The following is a 20751-nucleotide window of genomic DNA, read 5'->3' on the forward strand; positions in this document are numbered from 1 at the left end:
TTGCAAAGATTTCATGATTTGGTTTCCCTCCCTTAGAGGGGCGATAGAGGGGCGATGGGGGGGCGATGGAGGGGCGATGGAGGGGCGACAGAGGGGCGATGGGGGGGCGATAGAGGGGAAATAGAGGGGAAATAGAGGGGCGATAGAGGGGCGATAGAGGGGCGATAGAGGGGCGATAGAGGGGCGATAGAGGGGAAATAGAGGGGCGATAGAGGGGCGATAGAGGGGCGATAGGGGGGCGATAGAGGGGGCGATAGAGGGGAAATAGAGGGGAAATAGAGGGGCGATAGAGGGGAAAAAGAGGGGCGATAGAGGGGAAATAGAGGGGCGATAGAGGGCGCGAATCAGAGGGGCATGAGTAAAACAGGTGGGCGCATAGAGTTGAACATAGGGAGGTGAGGCCGGGAGCGTCCTCCTGCACACACACATAAAGTTACATTATGTGGGTTTAGACCTTATTATACGTCATCACAACCAAACACATGTTCCCAGGTCCAGGTCCTGGTGCTGGTCCTGGATCTGGTAAATAATGAGTCAGACTCACCTGTAGGGCCCTGAGGGAGGAGAACAGAGCGGGGGCAGGGGGGGCCCGGCAGGCGTCCACCAGAACTGTCAGACCCAACGCTCTCACCTCCTTCCTGTTCCAAACAGGAAGTGATGTCAGAGACCAGATATCGATAATATCGATACCAGCATAATGAGTCGATACTTTACAGTACTACACAGTTTGTCAATCAACAGTATCTTACACCACTAGTTCCTCCCTGAGGAGGTGTAGTAGAGGAGGCTCCTACCTGAGGGTGGAGGTGTAGTAGAGGAGGAGGCTCCTACCTGAGGGTGGAGGTGTAGTAGAGGAGGAGGCGCAGCAGCTCGGTGCCGTTACCGCCCAGGTTGGACCACACAGAGTTCACAGTGGAGACGGTGAGAAGAGCTCGTCCTCCTCGGTCTCTGGTTCCTGAAGGAAGACACGTCTAAAACCTTTAATCTGGACCGGTTCTAGTTTAATCTAGACTGAGTCTAGTTTAATCTGAGTCTAAACATTAGGTGGTTTTCTCACCAGGTAGACACACAGCTCCAGACCTCAGCAACGCACCGTACAAACTGGACTGGGGGGACGGGGGGGAATGGGGAGACTGGGGGGACTGGGGGGACGGGGGGGACAGAGGGGACGGGGGGGACAGAGGGGACGGGGGGGACCGAGATGGGGAGGGGGACTGGGGGGACAGAGGGGTCTGGGGGGACGGGACTGGGGGGACTGGTTCTGGTTCTGGTGGACCGAGACCTGTGAACAGAAGAGAAACTCTAGGAGGACAATCAACATGAAGCAGTTAGAACAGGAGGAGGAGGAGGAGGAGGTGGAAGAAGACAAGGAGAGGGAGGAAGTGAAAGGAGGAGAGGAGGAGGAGCAGGGAGGTAAAAGGAGGAAGAAGAGGAGGTGACACAGAGAGAGTCTGATGGTTTAGGAGGAGAAACAAGTGTGTACCTTCATCATGACGTTCAGCAGCTCCTCCTTCACCAACCTCCTCACAGCTGAGCTCCTCCTTCACCTCCTCCTCACAGCTGAGCTCCTCCTTCACCTCCTCCTTCTCCTCCTGCTCCTGTCCACTCTCCTCGTGCTCTTCACAATAAGAGTCCTTGAAGTGCATTCTGTTTTCACAATAAGAGTCTGTACCTATCTGTGCATTTTCTCCTCCTCTTTGCTCTTCTTTCACCTCCTCCTCCTCCTCTTTCTCTGCCTCCTCCTTCTCTTTCTCCTCCTCGTCCGGCTCCTCCTCTTCTCCCTGACTTTGCTGAACAACTATAACTTGAACCTCCTCCTCGATCTCCACCTCTTCTGCTCCTTCTTCTAACTCTCGGTCTCCATCTTCACCTGACACCTCCTCACATTCTTTCTCCTCCTCTTCCTGCACCTCCTCACTCTCAGTGACTGACTCTACAAACTCCTGCTTCTTCTCCCTCTCTAACTTTCTCTCTCCCTCTATTCTTTGCTCTTCCTCCTCCTGCTCCTCATCCTCCTCCTCCTCCTGCTCCTCTCCAGGTCGAGTACCTGGTGTTGGTTCTGATTGACAGCTGGAGGTTCCCTGGAGGCCAGGAGGAGCAGAGGAGGAGACGCAGACCTCCTTCGGCCCAGAGAGAAGGAGGGTGACCTCCCCCCGGGAGGAGAGAGGAGGAGGTGCAGAGTGTGAGGTCCTGGTCCGGTTCTGGAGGCTGATGGACTGGGTCAGGGAACCTTTCTGGGGGGAGAACCGAGGCAGAGGGAGCTCCGTCAGCTCCACGTACTCCCCCTCAGACTCCTCCTCCTCAGAGTCCTCCTCCTGTGTGCTCTTCACCGATTGGTCGGTCTGGTGTGGGCGGAGCTACAGGTTAGAGGAGTAGTAGGAGGAGAAGTTCATTAGTTTTCATTTTTTAAGTGATGAAAACAGCTGTGCTACAGAGGGAAGCTGACGTCTCCATGGTTACGGCCTCTGACTGACAGGACACAGCTTAAATCAGAAGCTTTAACAGCATCTACACTGGAAAACTACATAAATAAAAGAGCTATTGTGTGATTGTCTGAACCAACAGATGTGAAAAACAGCCAGAGATATATTTTATATTTTTACACATGTCTCCTGAAAGTCAAAGAACAGAGAAGTAAATGTTTCGCTGCTTTAGAAGAAACAACTGGAATCCAGACTCAGAAACCTGGTGCTGTGGTTCATTTAGTGTCAGCTGATATTAATGTATGTTGTATTTACTGATGAAGTTACGGACTCATACTTTAGTATCAGTGTAGTATTTACCATATAAATATCAGGAGAACTGATGTCAGTGTTCATGGGCCGTGTGTTATTATTTTATTATTTTTACATGTCACCATGTTCATGCCACTGAGGGGGCGTGGCCTCGGCAGGAAGTGACATCAGTGGATACGATCACGTCCTGTCACATGATCACATGGATCAATCAGACATGGGGACAGACGCTGCTCACCGATTGGCCGGTGGATGTCAGGTGTGGGAGGAGCTTCACGTTGGCGGTATCTGTGGCTCCTTCTCCAGCCGACTCCTTGGAGGAGGTCCGGGGCCGGCTGAGGAGCTGTGGGTAGACCAGGTCCTCCCATGGGACCCTGAAGACGTCCCTCTGGGACGAGGAGGAGAGGAGGCAGCGCTCCAGCCGGGATCCTCCTCGCTGCTCCCTCTCCCTGTTCAGGGAGTCCAGCCAGGCCATGGTGAAGATGGGCCTCCTCCCTAACTCCAACACCTCCTGCTGCTCCTCATGACGGCCGTCTGACGACACGCTGCACAGCAGCAGCCGAGGAGTCAACGATGAGGAGGCGTTGCCAGGTCCTCGAGGAGCAGGAGGAGAAACCAACAGGTAGAAGTCTCCTGGGAGGAGGAGGTGCTGATCCAGAGGAGAAAGCTGAATGATTAACTTCTCCTGGAGGAGCAGAGGCCAGCCCTCATTAAGCAGCAAGCCATGATGGAGCTGGGGGGGTCAGAGGAGGAGGAGAGGAGGAGAGGAGGAGAGGAGGAGAGGAGGGGGAGGTTTATTAGTTTTAATGTAAACAGATGTGGGGTAAGAGGAGGACAGAGGAGGACACTCACACAGGCGTCCCGCTGGAGGCGCTGGAGGAAGTGGAGCAGGTGGAGGAGGTCGTCTCCACGGTAACGGCTGAGGACCTGATGGAGGACGGTCGGGGACGTGGACTGGAGGGGACTGTAGAGGGTTACCAGGGACGACTGGACACGCCGGTCCAGAGACTCAGAGTCCTGGAGGAGGAGGAGACAGTAACCATGGTGACCAAAAAGACAACATCACACCCAAGAGGAGGAGGTGGAGGAGGAGGAGGAGGAGGAGGAGACTAGAAGAATGTTTACATTTAATGAAATATCCTTTCACAATAATCAGTGTAATCTGGGTCTGTCTAGTCCTGGTCCTGGTCCTGGTCCTAGTCCTGGTCCTAGTCCTAGTCCTGGTCCTAGTCCTGGTCCTAGTCCTGGTCCTGGTCCTGGTCCTGGTCCTAGTCCTAGTCCTGGTCCTAGTCCTGGTCCTAGTCCTGGTCCTAGTCCTGGGCCTGGTCCTGGTCCTGGTCCTGGTCCTGTCTGTCTAGCTGAACTCAGTTGACTCTTCTGTGTCTTAAATAAACTGATTCTTCAGGAGGCGTGTCTTCTTCTTCTTCTTCTTCTTCGGTGGTGGTTAATCTGACCTCGTCTCTCTGGTTGTTCCTGTTTGAATGAAAGTGTCTCATGATTCACTCTCACTGAGGACAGAGGAACCAGTTCTTTGGGAGTGGAGCTCCAGGATAAATAAAATACGCCTGTATGTAGAGACAGGGCTGATAAACGCCTGGTCCTGGTCCTGGTCCTGGTCCTGGTCCTGGTCCTGGTCCCGTCTGTATGTAGGGAACTGTATGAAGGTTCAGGGCTGATAAAAGCTCTGAACTCATGTTACTGTTAATGGTTTAAATCAGTTTCTGGTGTGGCCCCCCTTAACCTTCCAGACAGCATCAGGTCTTCTAGGTCCACCTGGACACAGTTCTGGGGGGTCATGCTGTTCTTGTCTGGATGTTTGGGCTCTTTGTCCTGCTGCAGAATAAATGTGGGGCCCATCCTCCTCCTCCCTGATGGTCTGGATGATGGATCAGTATCTGTCTGAGGAGGAGCCTCCACCGTGCTTCACTCATTATCTGAGCTCAACAAACATCATCAGTCCAGATGTTTCTGAGCCCAGGTCCTGGTTCTGGTTCTGGTTCTGGTCCATGGTGGAGTCTCTTGGTCTTGTTTCCATGTCAGAGGGATGTTTGGCTGCAGCTCTTCCATGAAGACCACTTGTGTCCAGACTGGTCCAGACAGTAGCTGGTGGACCTGGGTCGGTTCTGAGCTCATGTCTCTGCTGGACGTCTTCACATTTAGAAGACAAATAATCTGGACGTATTTTTCATCCTCTGAGTTTCCACTGAGTCTCTGATCCTACTGGACCCTGACGTAGATCCAGAGGACCTGGACCCTGACGTAGAACCAGAGGACCTAGACCCTGACGTAGAACCAGAGGACCTAGAAGGACTGATGTGGTGGAAGGTAAAGTTCTAGAAACACCAGATGCTGATGGGACTTAGAGTTTTATTCTGCTCATTCACATAGTCACACCATCATTAATGTGAACAAATGAATGAAGTCTGAAGTTAGCCTAGCCTTATGCTAGCTAGTTATAATAGCTAGAAAAATAGCAGCTAGTGTCATATATCTGCACTAGATCTATTTTTATATTCCACTGGCTGTTAGAGACTGTCTGAATTAAATCTGATGATTTATCTGCATTTGAAATCAACAATGAACACAGACTGAGGAGAAGCTAAACACAGCTCCATGACTGATGAGGCGGTCGGGCTACGAAGCATTTTACAGCTCATCTAAGATATTTAAAGGAAGGAGACGCTGGGACATTTAGGGGAGGACCTTTTACATATTAATAACATTTATATGTCGTTATTTCAACACAGCACATCCAGCCCATAGGATTATCCTGTAGAATCAGATGGAGCCATCATGGCGCCCACGGTTTGACTTGACGTCAGCGGCCATTAGGATGTAAATACCGGCCTCTGATTGGCTCATTGTCTCTACAGCTGTTAGTGTGTTTAAACAAGACGAGCATTAAAGGCCCCGAGGTCATCACCTCTGGAGTCACATGACACGAGGGGGAGGGGCTAAAGATGAGGGACCCCCAGGAGACGTGACCTTTGACCCTGACACACACACACACACACACACACACACACACACACACACACACACACAGAACAGCTGAGTGCTAACTGGAGAAACGTTTAACACTAAAACGCTCCACGCCTTCCTCTGGTCCATATGTTTATCCTCCGTCTCCGTGGTAACGGCTGCTAAATCTCCACAGAGACGAGTTCCTGCTGATGAGATATTTTATCCCATAAAACACAGGTGTCAAACGTACGGCCTGCGGGCCTAAAGCGGCCACCAGAGGCGCTAATCTGGTCTCAGCAGGAAACTCTACTGTGAACGTTATGAGAAGAAATTAACTGAATAAAAATAACTCCTGTCTCTGATTTATAAACTGGTTTATTCAGAGAAGTGAACACAACACAACACTGGAACACAACACTGGGACCAGGACTAGACCAGGACTGGACCGGGACTAGACCGGGACTAGACCAGGACTAGACAAACCAGGACTAGACCAGGACTAGACCAGGACTAGACAGACCCAGAATCACTTTAATTAAATGTAAACATTTTCCTTCTTTGCACTAAAACTAATGTTAATGTGTGAGTTGTTGTTACTTGTGGGTTATTACTCTGTTGTGTTACTGGTCTGGGCCCTTGAGATCTGAATGTGGCCCCTGAAGTAGAATGAGTTTGACCCCTGGTGAAGAAATAAGAACGGGAGAATCAGAATAACGTGTTAAAACAATAAAAGCTTTTCTAGCCGCTCCTGAAGCATCAAGGATCCAGTGATTATTCAGATGAGCATTCGTCTGCAGACACAGCTCTGGATCTGAAGGGAACGGTGTGTAATCTAATCACAGGACCACGTACAGGAAGGAGTCCACCTCTAGTCCACATGTCAGTGACAGGTCAGTATCTGGATGTTAATGGACATTATTTACACCAGGTTCATATTTAAACCTCAAACTTCATCCAGTCTCTTAGAACTGAAGAAACTACTCAGATGAAAGGTCTAAACTCTACTAGTCCAGCTGCCTTTTTTAAACAGTTTTTGGATATAAACCATGACATGGATGACTGAGAACCTCCGCAGACGACCGGTTCTGCTCTGCCACCGACCAGACGAGCCTCTCTGGTAACACCAGTCCCTGTCAGGTTTGTGTCCTCTCTCTGGGACGGTTTGCCAGGACATGCTGCAGCTTGTCTGGAGGCAGCGACGGGATTAAAGCGTCCTCCGTCTGATCTTATCTGACTCCGAAGCGACAGGCAGGAACCAGAGCATTCCTCGGCCCGGAACGTCTCCGAGGCAAAAACAGACAAGAATCACCCGCAAACTTTCACCAGGTTATTAACCGTCGAACCATCAGCACTAATCCAGAACAATCACACACATGGATTAACTGCTCTGTTCTCTCTGCTACTAACAGAGTCATCAGATGATTATTTAAGGACATGATGGTATCAGGCAGCAGCAGCAGAGTGTCCTCATGATAAAAACACGGAGCAGACGTTCTTCGGTTCCTCCTCTGAGTACGAATGTGGGACAATTTATCGTATACGATATATCGCCAACAACAATCCCCACGATGACAATTTACTCACAGCGAAGGCTCACCTTTATTTTAAATAAACTTTATTAAAAACACAAAACAGTACGACGTGGCTCACCTGTAATAATCTAATGAGCAGAGTAGAAACACCAGAATGATCTAAACGAGGCTCCTCATCAATGGAACTGCTTCAGATATCACAACAAATTCACCACCTGAACCACAACCACAAGCCCCCACGAGTACGACCACATTCTCCAAGAAACAAAAATAAAACAGTCAAACTGCCATTCAGTATGAGAAGCCGAGCTAGAGATGGAAAAACAACACAGAGACAGACTGAGTCAAAAACACCGAATTACAATATTTTCATCATAATTCTTATCATTATCGGCTCTACGGAGCTGAGGCTGATGGGAAACGGAGGCTCTACGGAGCTGAGGCTGATGGGAAACGGAGGCTCTACAGCGCTGAGGCTGATGGGAAACGGAGGCTCTACGGAGCTGAGGCTGATGGGAAACGGAGGCTCTACGGAGCTGAGGCTGATGGGAAACGGAGGCTCTACAGCGCTGAGGCTGATGGGAAACGGAGGCTCTACAGAGCTGAGGCTGATGGGAAACGGAGGCTCTACAGCGCTGAGGCTGATGGGAAACGGAGGCTCTACAGCGCTGAGGCTGATGGGAAACGGAGGCTCTACAGAGCTGAGGCTGATGGGAAACGGAGGCTCTACGGAGCTGAGGCTGATGGGAAACGGAGGCTCTACGGAGCTGAGGCTGATAGCGACGACCTTGACTCGCTGCAGGTTCTTGGCAGAGATTAGATTCGAGGGTTTCTCTCTGAGAACTGACGCCAGCTGAGAACTTCAAGGCCGCTCTGAGGAGGAAAACTGTCCCTGTGGGACCCGTCTGATTTACAGAGTGAGGCGACCCCTGACCCCTGAGAGGATGAGAGGGGAACACAGGGCAGTAAACAGGGCAAGAGAATTTTAAAATCTCCAGAAACAATCAGCTGAAAGGAGACTGATCTGAGGTCAGGCCTCATCACTGATTCGTCTCCAACAGGTTTAAACCCAGCACCAAGAACCAAACAGAACCACCGCTGATGTTCTCAGCATCAACAGAAGGACAGACCTCTGGGTTTAGACTATTCTCAGTAGGCGCCATCTTGGCTCCAGACAATTCACAAAAGAGTGAAAATGAGTTAGAAGCTACAGCAGAATAACTGGTATTCTAGGTAATCTGATTACACCTGATCCAGGTTAAACAAGTCCAGATGTGAACACTGACCTGGTGCCTAGAGTCCCGTTAAAAAGCACCGTGACAGCAGGTCTGATTTGTGGCTCCGCGGGAGTCGCTTAAAACTGGAACCATTTGCTGTCTGGTCAGAAAAGAAGCTCCAGCAGCTTTTGGTTCTGCTGCAAGAAGAACTGATTTTCCATTAAATGAGGTTTAATATGAAGCTCACACTGCACCAACAGATCCAGCTAAGAACTAACTTAGCAGAACCTTTAATGTGACATTGACGTGTCTTTGTGTGGGAACCAGTGGGAACCAGTGGCTGCTGTTATTTACAGTCCAGGCGTCAGCTGATACTCAGCCTGGACTTTCTGTTTCTGTGTTTACCTCCACTAGGAAGTGGCTCAGAGGTTTACGGCTCTGGAGGAATCTTCTTCTGTGGGTGTTAAATTCAGGTGGAGAGAGTTTTCCTCAGTTAGAAGAGGAGGTCTCAGGTTTCAGGCAGGCTGCAGCAGGATCACAGCAGGCTGCTAGGAAAGACTGAGACCTGGACTCTGTAGTCCATCAGCTAAGACCTGGACTCTGTAGTCCACCAGTCTGGGTCTGTCCTGTCCCACCAACACAGCCCTCAACAGCCTGGACATTTAATGTCCCTGATCTACAAAATAAAAGGTAAAAATGGCCGAGCTCCTTTCACTGACATATGAGCCGGGAGAAAACAGGTTATTTTAGGACATGAAGAGGAGCCGAGTGGGTCAGTGTGTTGAACATGATACAGAGTCTGCAGAGGAAACTGAAAAACGTCTGTCCACCAGAGAGACAGTCTCCGCAGCCCCACGTGTCCTCAGACTGAATATGTTCCTGCTGGGATCTGAACCTCATCCATCAGCACGAGTCCATTATGAACATTCCTGCGGCGCCTCGCGACGCTCAGCCCCTCGACATGTCCCGACTCCTCTCAACACGTCCACCGCTGCAACACTGAACCGCTGAAACATTTACACTCTGCTGGAAACACACGAGCATCAGACCAGCACCAGCTCATCACGCCATCCCACCCCCATCCAGGAGGAGGAGCCGCCATGAGATGGAGGGTAAAACTAGACCTCTTCATCACCTGGACCTGCTCCAACCAACCAGAGACATTTAAACCTGGAGTCCAGGACTCATGTTTAGCTTCTGTCCATCACAACAACCTCCTGGAGTCGACCAATTCAAGACGATGTAGCTTCGCTCTGAGTCTCTGTTCCTACTTCAGTAGAAACTTCAGCCTATAGATCAGGTTTTACCTCGTGTTTCCAGACCAAGTAAAACTAGACTGGTTCTAAAGAACTGAGTCTTTTTCCTGAATGTTGTCGCCATGATTGGTTCACGAAGACGTCACTGGTTGCTGAGGAAGAGGTAAACGTTGTGGGACTGAGGCTATATTCAGTCCTTGGAGCGACTGCAGCCAAAGAGACAGAAGACAGTTTGGACATGGTCCTAAAGAGTTGGACAAAATGCCTGATGCATTTCCTGCTCTGTAATTGGTTAATTGTTAAGTTTTTGATGGTTTTACTTTGACGTTGTAGAGCATTCTCTAACATTCTTTAATGTTCTCCAACTGTGTTGGGTCAGAACCAGTTCCCAACGTAGAAACTCCAGAAGAACTTCCTTTAGTTTTTCTAGGACAGTGTTTCTGTGGAAAACTGAGCTGCATGTTTTAGATGTGGCTCGTTATCAGGCTTATTATCTGGTCAGAGCTGGACGACGCGCTGATCATTTGAATCGGGCGGAGGAGGAAACATCTAAAACATGCAGGGCGGTGTTTGGGAAACTGCTGATGTCTCCTATAGAAGCTGGACACTAGTGATGCACTGATCCGCCTCTTTCACCACCGATACCGATATCTGAGGGTTGGTATCGGCCGATACCGATGCAGTTCGCTGTGGCTCTTTCTTGGTTTTGTCGATGTTCTAAAACATTTATGTAGTGTGATGTGCTGCTGCACCACTTTCACAGAACCATGACTGACGGGTTCTGCTGTTAAATGTTTTAGAACGTCTGACCTGAGGCGGTTAAAGTTCTCGTATCACACTACAATGATTGATTCCATAGTAACGAACACGCGGAACATGTGACGGCTGATCAGGTTGAATTGATTGGTTTAAAAGGCTAAAATGTGATTGGTCCTCAGCTCCACATTTAAATAAAACACACACAAACGCACACCGTCTCCATGGCACCAGAACTCTTATCTGAGTGAGGACGTGTGTTTCACCCTGTTGCCAAGTATGAGGCATCATCTCATTGATCCCAACATCTGGAGAAACATGAAGCGTCACATCAACAGACTCAATCCCACAATCTGCTCTTTATTCCCTCATCGCACCAGTTCCACTCATTTCTGTGCTACTGTGCGTTTTTATTGTATAGTTGTTTCACCTTTGTGCTGCTACAGTTTCTATGTTTTACTGTTTTTATTGTAAGAGCTGACAAACTGTATTCAGTTGTTTTTCACCGGCCAATTACAATAAAAAGGTCTTTTTCATCTTCTGACTGTGATGATGAAGAATCGGGCGGAGAACAGAGACGCACTGAGTGATGCTAGCTGGTGTTAGCATGTAGCTTTAGCTCCTGGTTAACTCATGAGGTAGAATCAGTGTTGTCAGCACACACACACACGCACACACACACACACACACACACACACACACACACACACACACAGTTAAAGTGACTGAAACACACCTCAGGACAACAGATGTCTGAACACCTTGGTGGAAACACAACACCCTCTGTCCCTCCCCCACACACACACACACACACACACACACACACACACACACACACACACACACACACACACACACACTGCGACCACATGCTGTGTGTGTGTCTGTGTGTATATTTATAGAGTGTGTGATGATCTTACCATGTTGAGTGTGGTGTGTTGTTAGTCGCTGTATATTCCAAACTGACACCATGTTGTCTCAGTCTGTCTCTGTCCCAGTGTCTCTGTCCCAGTGTCTCTGTCCCAGTGTCTCTGTCCCAGTGTCTCTGTCTGCTCTGATTCAGTTCTGACTCTCAGAACTCTCTCACATGTCAAGCCCCGCCCACCACCCATAAACCACACCCTCCAAACACAAGCCACGCCCACTCGCCATATGGCCCCTCCTCCTTTCCCTCCTCCTGTCTCCCTCTGCTGTTAATGTCCCGTGTGTCCCCAGCAGAGACACTACAGGCGCCTTTAAAAGTCCTTCAACAAGATTAGACTGAAACACTTTGTTTCTGCTGATCTGTCGTTGCTGCACAGACGTGGTCGCGTCAACAACAGATAAACTGATGAACGACCAATAAAAAGCCTTTAACGTGTAAACACACACACAGAGTCAGATAATCTGTAGCCATAGTCAGACGTGGACGTTTGCTGCCAGAGAATCACCAGCAAACAAACCTGCTGCTTCCTCTCAGACGATGGAGGAAATGAAAGAGTCCAGACTGGAGTTAATATCCGGCCGGTGACAGCGTCAAGCAGAAACAGGTGGAAGCTCCTCATGGAGGAAAGAAGAGGAGGAAGAAGAAGAAGAAGAAGAAGAGGAAGAAGAAGAAGAAGAAGAAGAAGAAGAAGAAGGGAACGACAGGAATTAAACAAACCATTTCTAAAAGGTGCATCTGTAGCCTAACAAGCTAACGTTAGCCTAACAAGCTAACAGGGGAGGACGGGGGAAGACGGGGAGGACGGGGGAGGACAGAGGAGGACGGGGGAAGACAGGGGAGGACAGGGAGGACAGGGGAGGACGGGGGAGGACAGGGAGGACGGGGGAGGACGAGGGAGGACAGGGGAGGACAGGGGAGGACGGGGGAGGACAGGGGAGGACGGGGGAGGACGGGGGAGGACGGGGGAGGACAGGGAGGACGGGGGAGGACGGGGGAGGACGGGGGAGGACGGGGGAGGACGGGGTATAACCTCCCTCCATCTTGGCTCCAACATTAGAATGTGGAGCCAGTTTCTCCTCTATCAGGCCTCAAACACAGACTCACTGGCACCTCTACACAAAACACACAATAACTAACACACACACTGACTAACACTATAACAAACACACACACACTAACTAACACTATAACAAACACACACACACTAACTAACACTATAACAAACACACACACACTAACTAACACTATAACAAACACACACTCTGACTCTCTCTCTAGTCTCTCTCTCATCCACCTGCCTGGAAAACTTCTGACATTCCAGAAATTCCCGGAGCGCTGAGCTGGGATCAGACCTGCTCCTGTCCCACTTTAACAAACACACTCACCCTGCTGGAAGGAGTCAGCTGGTCTGGTGCTAATCCAGCCCGGGTCCAGGAGCAGGAGGAGGAGCAGGAGCAGGAGGAGGAGCAGGAGCTGAGAGAAGTTGTAAGGAACTGAAAGGAGGAGCAGCATGTGCTCAATGTGTTCAATGTGTTCACAGAGAAGATCAGGACGACTCTGACTCCTCCTCTGTGACTCCTCCTCACTGACTCCTCCTCACTGACTCCTCCTCTGTGACTCCTCCTCACTGACTCCTCCTCACTGACTCCTCCTCTGTGACTCCTCCTCTGTGACTCCTCCTCACTGACTCCTCCTCTCTGACTCCTCCTCACTGACTCCTCCTCTGTGACTCCTCCTCACTGACTCCTCCTCTCTGTTTGTACCATGTGAGTTTGAAAAAGCTGCTAACACACACACACACACAGAGGAGTAGCCAGCAGAGGAGGAGGAGGAGGAGAAAGAGGAGGAGAAGAGGAGGAGAAGAGGAGGAGAAGAGGAGGAGAAGAGGAGGTCTGCCATGTGATGTGATTTATCTGTGAGCTGACGTCCGTTCTCTGTCCAGATGCTTCTAAATCAGGTTAAATGTTTATTTCCCAGCCCTGAGCGTTAGCTTAGCATTAGAGCAGCAGCTGCTCGTCCTAACATCAGTGACCTCTGACCTCAGACGTCCTCAGAGGATTCAGGACGTCTCCAGGGACGAGACACGCGAGGACACATCACACCTCATGAATAATAAGCAGCAGAGGGAATTAAAAAGGTAAAGTCAAAGGAGTTTATGGGCACACACACACACACACACACACACACACACACACACACACACACACACCTGTAACACACGCACACACCTGTAACACACACACACACACACACACACACACCTGTAACACACACACACACACACACACACACACCTGTAACACACACACACACACACACACACACACACACACCTGTAACACACACACACACACACACACACACCTGTAACACACCTGTAACACACACACACACACACACCTGTAACACACACACACACACACACACACACACACACACACACACCTGTAACACACACACACACACACACACACACACACACACACACACACACACCTGTAACACACACACCACACCACACACACACCACACACCTGTAACACACACACACACTGTAACACACACACACACACTGTAACACACACACACACACACACACACACACACACACACACACACACACACACCTGTAACACACACACACACACACACACCTGTAACACACACACACACACACACTGACCTGAGGCCACATGTCGTATTTCAGCTTCGTTCCATCTTCAGTCGACCAGCAGATAATTAATGCGGGAGCTTCTGATGAAAACCACCTGGAACCAGAACACATGATGGAGCAGGTCGTCTGTGAACCAGGACTATTCAGACTGTTCTATTACAAACTGAATTAGGCAGAGAGTCGAGAGTCTGTCATGTTAGGAGCCTGGAAATAAAGCCTTTAAATCATCAGACACGTTGATAGAATATGATGAAACACACACATACAGCATATGAAACTAAACGAAGCTCAGCCTCTAAATGATCAGTGCAGCAGGTTGGTTCTACGTTTCAGGCCGTAAAGGACGTATTTCCTGTCTCTACTGTCTGATAAAGGACGTATTTCCTGTCTCTACTGTCTGATAAAGGACGTATTTCCTGTCTCTACTGTCTGATAAAGGACGTATTTCCTGTCTCTACTGTCTGATAAAGGACGTATTTCCTGTCTCTACTGTCTGATAAAGGACGTATTTCCTGTCTCTACTGTCTGATAAAGGACGTATTTCCTGTCTCTACTGTCTGATAAAGGACGTATTTCCTGTCTCTACTGTCTGATAAAGGACGTATTTCCTGTCTCTACTGTCTGATAAAGGACGTATTTCCTGTCTCTACTGTCTGATAAAGGACGTATTTCCTGTCTCTACTGTCTGATAAAGGACGTATTTCCTGTCTCTACTGTCTGATAAAGGACGTATTTCCTGTCTCTACTGTCTGATAAAGGACGTATTGGTACGTATCTGGAATCCTGTGAAACATGTTGCCTCTGCATCAGCTCTCAGGCTGGATCTCATGGCCTCATGTGGCCCACGGGCCCCTGGTTGAACAGCACAACAACAACATATGTGCTGCACTGTGCAGTGTGTCCACATATACTCATACAGTAAACACACACATATGTACATATGTTTATATCTGCGTTTACTTATTGATTTCATACATGGTCCCTGTTGTGTGATGATCTTATCTTATCTCAGCTGATGAGCCAACAAATGAATAAATAATAATCCTGATTAATAGAGAAGTTTAGACTGGAAACCTCTGATACTGGTCCCTTAAATGTCTCTTAAATGTCTCTTAAATGTCTCTTAAACGTCTCTTAAATGTCTCTTAAATGTCCTCCGCCTCCTCCGTCTCCTCCGTCCAGCTCTGAGGACAGAGTCAGGACATTAAAGACAAACCTCTGGAACCGACCAGGACGTTAGACTCATGAACAACAGAAACACTTTAGAAACGTCACTGATCTGAATGAATGAATGAATGAATGAGTGAATGAATGAGTGAATGAATGAATGAATGAATGAATGAATGAATGAATGAATGAATGAGTGAATCAGTGACAGTCACAGCAATAACAGGAGCCACCACCCAGAGATGAGTGAGTGATGAGGAGGAGGAGGAGGAGGAGGAGGAGGAGGAGGAGGAGGTCATGGATCCATGGCTGCAGAGGGACTGAAGGTGAACTCTGGCCCCAGGAGGGAGGGAGGGAGCCCCCCCCCCCCCTCAACCCCCCACCCCCGAGACTCCTTAAAGCTTCAAACGCCTCCTTTCATCAGACTGAACACTGAGAGGGAGGCAAAGGCCACGAGGCTCTGGAGGGTTCTGACCAACAACCTATTACTGCTGCTAGACCTGGACCCGGACCTGGACCTGGACCTGGACCCGGACCTGGACCTGGACCTGGACCTGGACCCGGACCTGGACCCTGACCTGGACCTGGACCTGGACCCGGACCCAGACCCGGACCTGGACCTGGACCCGGACCCGTATTCCTAAAGAATCGTCTCGTTTAGGATGAAGCGTCTGGACCGACTCACGCTGCCTTATAAGTTCAAACGGCTTCATTGACTAGAACAAAACATTAGATGTGACCAGAAACAGCTCGTTCTTATTATTTATTTTAATTTATTTCACACCTGTTCATAGACAGTTTCTGTCATGTTGACGCTACAGACGTGTCCCGATACTGGGACCATGATGCTAACGGTGCGGATGCTAATGGGAGCAACCACACTGAGTTTTTAATTAGCTTAGCCTCCTTAGCTCCTTAGGAAACACCTGGAATTAGATTCAACATCTGACCACGCATAGCATTAGCATTAGCATTAGCGTAGCATTTTATTAAGAGACTGTGATGAGACAGAGCCACCACTGGTTCATTATTATTACTCTTCAACCTGCAGAGGCTGGAACCAGGAAACGTTCTAGCAGCTGCTGCTTATTGTGATTTAATGTTTCATATTCTCTGTGTTTTATATGTGATTATAACTGTGACAGTGTCATGTTCCTCTCTGTGCTGGTGTGTGTCTGTTTCTGTGCTGTGTATAATCAGAGGTTAGTGGTTGTGTGTGCGCTGTGCGCTGTGAAGCTGGTGGAGTGAAGCTGTGCGCTGTGCGTTGATGTGCGCTGTGAGTTGTGTGCTGTGCGTTGTGGTGTGAAGCTGTGCGCTGTGCGTTGTGCGTTGTGCGCTGTGCGTTGTGCGCTGTGCGTTGTGTGCTGTGCGTTGTGCGTTGTGTGTTGTGCGTTGTGCGTTGTGAGTTGTGAGCTGTGCGTTGTGCGTTGTGCGTTGTGCGTTGTGCGTTGTGAGTTGTGAGCTGTGCGTTGTGCGTTGTGGTGTGAAGCTGTGCGCTGTGCGCTGTGCGTTGTGCGTTGTGCGCTGTGCGTTGTGCGTTGTGCGCTGTGCGTTGTGTGCTGTGCGTTGTGCGTTGTGTGTTGTGCGTTGTGCGTTGTGAGTTGTGAGCTGTGCGTTGTGCGTTGTGCGTTGTGCGTTGTGAGTTGGGTGGAGCTGTCGTTGTGCTGTGGCGATGTGTGCGCTGTGCGGTTGGTGGTTGTGCGTTGTGTGTTGTGCGCTGTGCGTTGTGCGCTGTGCGCTGTGCACTGTGCGTTGTGCGTTGTGAGCTGTGCGTTGTGCGTTGTGCGTTGTGCGTTGTGAGTTGTGAGCTGTGCGTTGTGCGTTGTGCGCTGTGCGTTGTGCGTTGTGCGTTGTGTGTTGTGCGCTGTGCGTTGTGCGCTGTGCGCTGTGCACTGTGCGTTGTGCGTTGTGAGCTGTGCGTTGTGCGTTGTGCGCTGGGCTGTGCGTTGTGCGCTGTGTGTTGTGCGTTGTGCGCTGTGCGTTGTGCGCTGTGCGCTGTGCGTTGTGCGTTGTGTGCTGTGTGTTGTGCGTTGTGCGTTGTGCGCTGTGCGCTGTGCGTTGTGTGCTGTGTGCTGTGCGTTGTGCGTTGTGTGTTGTGCGTTGTGCGTTGGGTTGTGACTGTGCAGTTGGCGTTTGCGTGCAGTCGTTGTGAGTTTATGTGACTTCTGCGTTTGCGTTGTGCGTTGTGCGCTGTGCGCTGTGCGTTGTGCGCTGTGTGTTGGCGTTGTGGCTGTGCGTCTGTGCGCTTGTGCTGCTTGCTTTGCGTCTTGTGTGCTGGTGTTGTGCGTTGTGCCGTTGTGCGTTGTGAGTTGTGAGCTGTGCGTTGTGCGTTGTGCGTTGTGCGCTGTGCGCTGTGCGTTGTGCGCTGTGTGTTGTGGTTGTGCGCGTGCGTGTGGCGCTGTCGTTGTGCGTGTGTAGTTGTGAGCTGTGTTGTTGCGTTGTGCGTTTGCGTTGTGAGTTGTGAGCTGTGCGTTGTGCGTTTGTGCGTTGTTGCGTTGTGCGCTGGGCTGTGCGTTGTGCGCTGTGTGTTGTGCGTTGTGCAGTGGTCTGTTGTGCGCTGTGCGCTGTGCGTTGTGCGTTGTGTGCTGTGTGTTGTGCGTTGTGCGCTGTGCGCTGTGCGCTGTGCGTTGTGTGCTGTGTGCTGTGCGTTGTGCGTTGTGCGTTGTGCGCTGTGTGTTGTGTGTTGTGCGCTGTGCGCTGTGCGTTGTGTGTTGTGCGCTGTGCGCTGTGCGTTGTGTGTTGTGCGCTGTGTGTTGTGCGTTGTGCGTTGTGGTGTGAAGCTGTGCGCTGTGCGCTGGGCTCGGACTGACAGGCAGGGCGACAGCTCATTGCAGAGGAATGTGAGCAGGTTTTACGCCTGAGAGAGCGATTCATCTCCAGCCAATGAGGACGAGAGGAGCTGAGCCCTCACAGAATAACTCCTCCATTCTTGGCCGGACGCTGTGTCGTTCCCCCCCCCCCCCCCCCATCATGGAGCCGTCAGGCAGCAAATACAAACACTGCTGCTTCACTTCTGAACAAACTCCCCGGATCAGGAACAAATAACACAAATATAAACCCCACAAACAACTAAACATGTAAATCTGCTAAAAACCTTAAAACATCATCGATGAATGGACTGAATGTGTCTCTCTCTGTCCCTCAAGATCTGGACCTGATTGTCCAACGTTACAGTTTGAACTAGTGGTGCGTTAAAGACACAACCACTGAAACGTCCTGCATCTCGAATGCCTGCAGCTGCAGTTAATGTGTGTGATGGAGCTAAAGTAGAAGCTGATGATGAACATGATGAAGCTCATTCAGGCTCTTTGGTCTTTGAAGAGACATGACTGAAGCTTCTGTGATTTCTCTAAGTGGTTCAGTTCTGGAGGAATTAAAGTTGGAACACGGTTAAAAAATAACAAGTTGTTGTGTTGGTTGAATCCTATAATGACTTTTATCAGTGGCACATTGCATCATGCAGCGTTTACTCAAACACACCTCACAGTGTCCAGAGCTCTGATTGGTTCAGAAAGATTCTGCTGAAAATCACAGAACATCCAAAGAATTAAAACATTTCCAGCTTCACATCTCTTAACTTTAAAGGATAGTTCCAGCTCATCGTAATGTTCCTGCTGTTCCTGTCTGAGATTAGATCAGGTTAAAGACACTGAACCAGCACTAACACACAGATATAAGTTACATCACTGTTTGAAATGCTCATTCCACTCATTTCTGTGCTCCTGTGTTCTTTTATTATTCATGTGTTTACTGTGTATAGCTGCTGTAGTTTTATCTCTTTTATCTCTGCTGTTCCTATTTATTATTACTCCAAAGGGCTGATAAACTGTGTTTGGTTGTTTTTCACCAGACGATGACAACAATAAAAGCTTGATATTGTCCTTGTTCTCTGGATAAACAGCCTGTCTCTGTGCTGCTCTGGTTCAAGTCCAGACCTGCAGCCTGAGCTCAGAGATAATGACGGCGTTCAGCCAAACACTCGACCTCAGGCCTCACGTCTGAGCAACAACAGCTCTGATCTCCTGAAATATGACCCTTCATCTACACTCCATCCATATGGTAACTGGGACATTATTCCTAATCCTCTGGGGACAATGAGTAGGTGGAGTAGGTGGAGTAGGTGGAGTGGAGGCAGCACCACGAGTCCAACTTTAGTTTCATTTGTTTTTTTTTTTCCTCCTGCTCATCCAGGATCAGTCTGAGTGGAATATGTCGGCTTCACAGTGTTTACCTCCGTCTCCAACCGTGCAACAACCAAACCCCAACAACAACACGGCAGCAGGTCTGTAAATAGAGGCCGGCGTCCTCTCTGAGGTTTATGTCCACAGCTGAGGACTGAGAGCAGCTGCTGTAAAACACATGTGTCACGGGTATAGTTTCTATTACAGACCTCCAGCTCAGAAATATCTAAATATATGAAGATATAAATATCTAAACACACGCCCCCGCGGGACGGCTGGTCACCATGATGTCACATCCTGTTTCTATAGCATCAAATCACAAACTAAAGACAAACTTATGCAAAAAAATGTCATTTGAATATTCATCAACATTATATTAACTACCTGAAAAGACTGAACCATCCTTGAAATAAATGTATCTGTTTTGTTTGGAGGAGGAGCTGCACTGGCTCTGGCTTCACTTTAGAGGATCTGTTCCCTCTTTATTTATTTATTTATTTATTCACTGTTTTTGGTTTCAGTTCATTACAAGATAAAAACACAACAACTAGAAACTAAAGCTGAACCTGCACCTTCATGAAGCCCAGATTCAGAGCGGGACTGGTTCCACTGGTGTCCCTAATAAAGTGGCCACCCTCCGCATACATCCAGCTAGAGTCAGACGCTGCCACCTGGTGGATTTAAGGAGAAGTGCAGCTGGACGGTCTGAACAATAATATAATATAATATAATATAATATAACATAATATAATATAATATATTATATTATATAATATATAATATAATATATAATATAATATAAGGGGAAGAACTCAATGTTCGAGTGTACAATGAAAATCTTCTAACTAATGCAAAATATTGATGTGGTAACTTATACAGAGAACTGTTATATTTATATATATATTTTTAATCCCCTACTCTGTACTTTTATAATGATTTATATTTCTTTCATTTTTTGAGTGTTTATATTTTGTTAAATAATAATAAGTTGCACAAGTATTGGCCAGTGTACAGTTATTATCTCAGCAGCTAATAACTAATCAATACTCAATGGAACAAAACAGACTCAGTGAGGCGTTAATTTAGAGTTTAAAACTAAAATCCAGAATAACTTGTTGTCATTATGTGAGGACATGATGACATTTTGGGGGGAAGCTCGTGATTTACTGAGAAAAACATTTAAATAAGAGCAACAACAACACAAAGAATAATAACAACAGAGCTGTGCAGACAAACACATATAAGTAACAGGCTTTTCTGGAGGTTTGTCCAAAACACTGACACTTTAACACAAGACAAGATTAAATAAAACAAAGAAAATTCATTATGGTACAAGAATATTTA

The 20751-nt window shown here is 48.7% G+C and overlaps 1 protein-coding gene across 1 annotated transcript in view; it reads right to left on the reverse strand.

The window, feature by feature from the left end:
* The window catches only part of plekhg4 (pleckstrin homology domain containing, family G (with RhoGef domain) member 4), a 30038-nt gene extending 18019 nt beyond the window's left edge, over positions 1 to 12019 (reverse strand). Inside the window, exons 1-8 of the mRNA XM_047580794.1 lie at positions 11903 to 12019; positions 3588 to 3752; positions 2974 to 3468; positions 1362 to 2357; positions 1058 to 1166; positions 832 to 955; positions 545 to 638; positions 1 to 415 (exon numbers count right to left, since the gene is read on the reverse strand). The exon at positions 1 to 415 is cut by the window's left edge and continues 80 nt beyond it. Of these exons, the coding sequence (XP_047436750.1) occupies positions 1 to 415; positions 545 to 638; positions 832 to 955; positions 1058 to 1166; positions 1362 to 2357; positions 2974 to 3468; positions 3588 to 3752; positions 11903 to 12004 (2500 nt within the window). The 5' untranslated portion in view covers positions 12005 to 12019. The remainder of the gene's footprint in view (positions 416 to 544; positions 639 to 831; positions 956 to 1057; positions 1167 to 1361; positions 2358 to 2973; positions 3469 to 3587; positions 3753 to 11902) is intronic.
* Positions 12020 to 20751: the final 8732 nt, after the last annotated feature.

The sequence above is a fragment of the Mugil cephalus genome, chromosome 3 (assembly GCF_022458985.1).
Source record: "Mugil cephalus isolate CIBA_MC_2020 chromosome 3, CIBA_Mcephalus_1.1, whole genome shotgun sequence".
In the NCBI taxonomy this organism is placed as follows: Eukaryota; Metazoa; Chordata; class Actinopteri; order Mugiliformes; family Mugilidae; genus Mugil; species Mugil cephalus.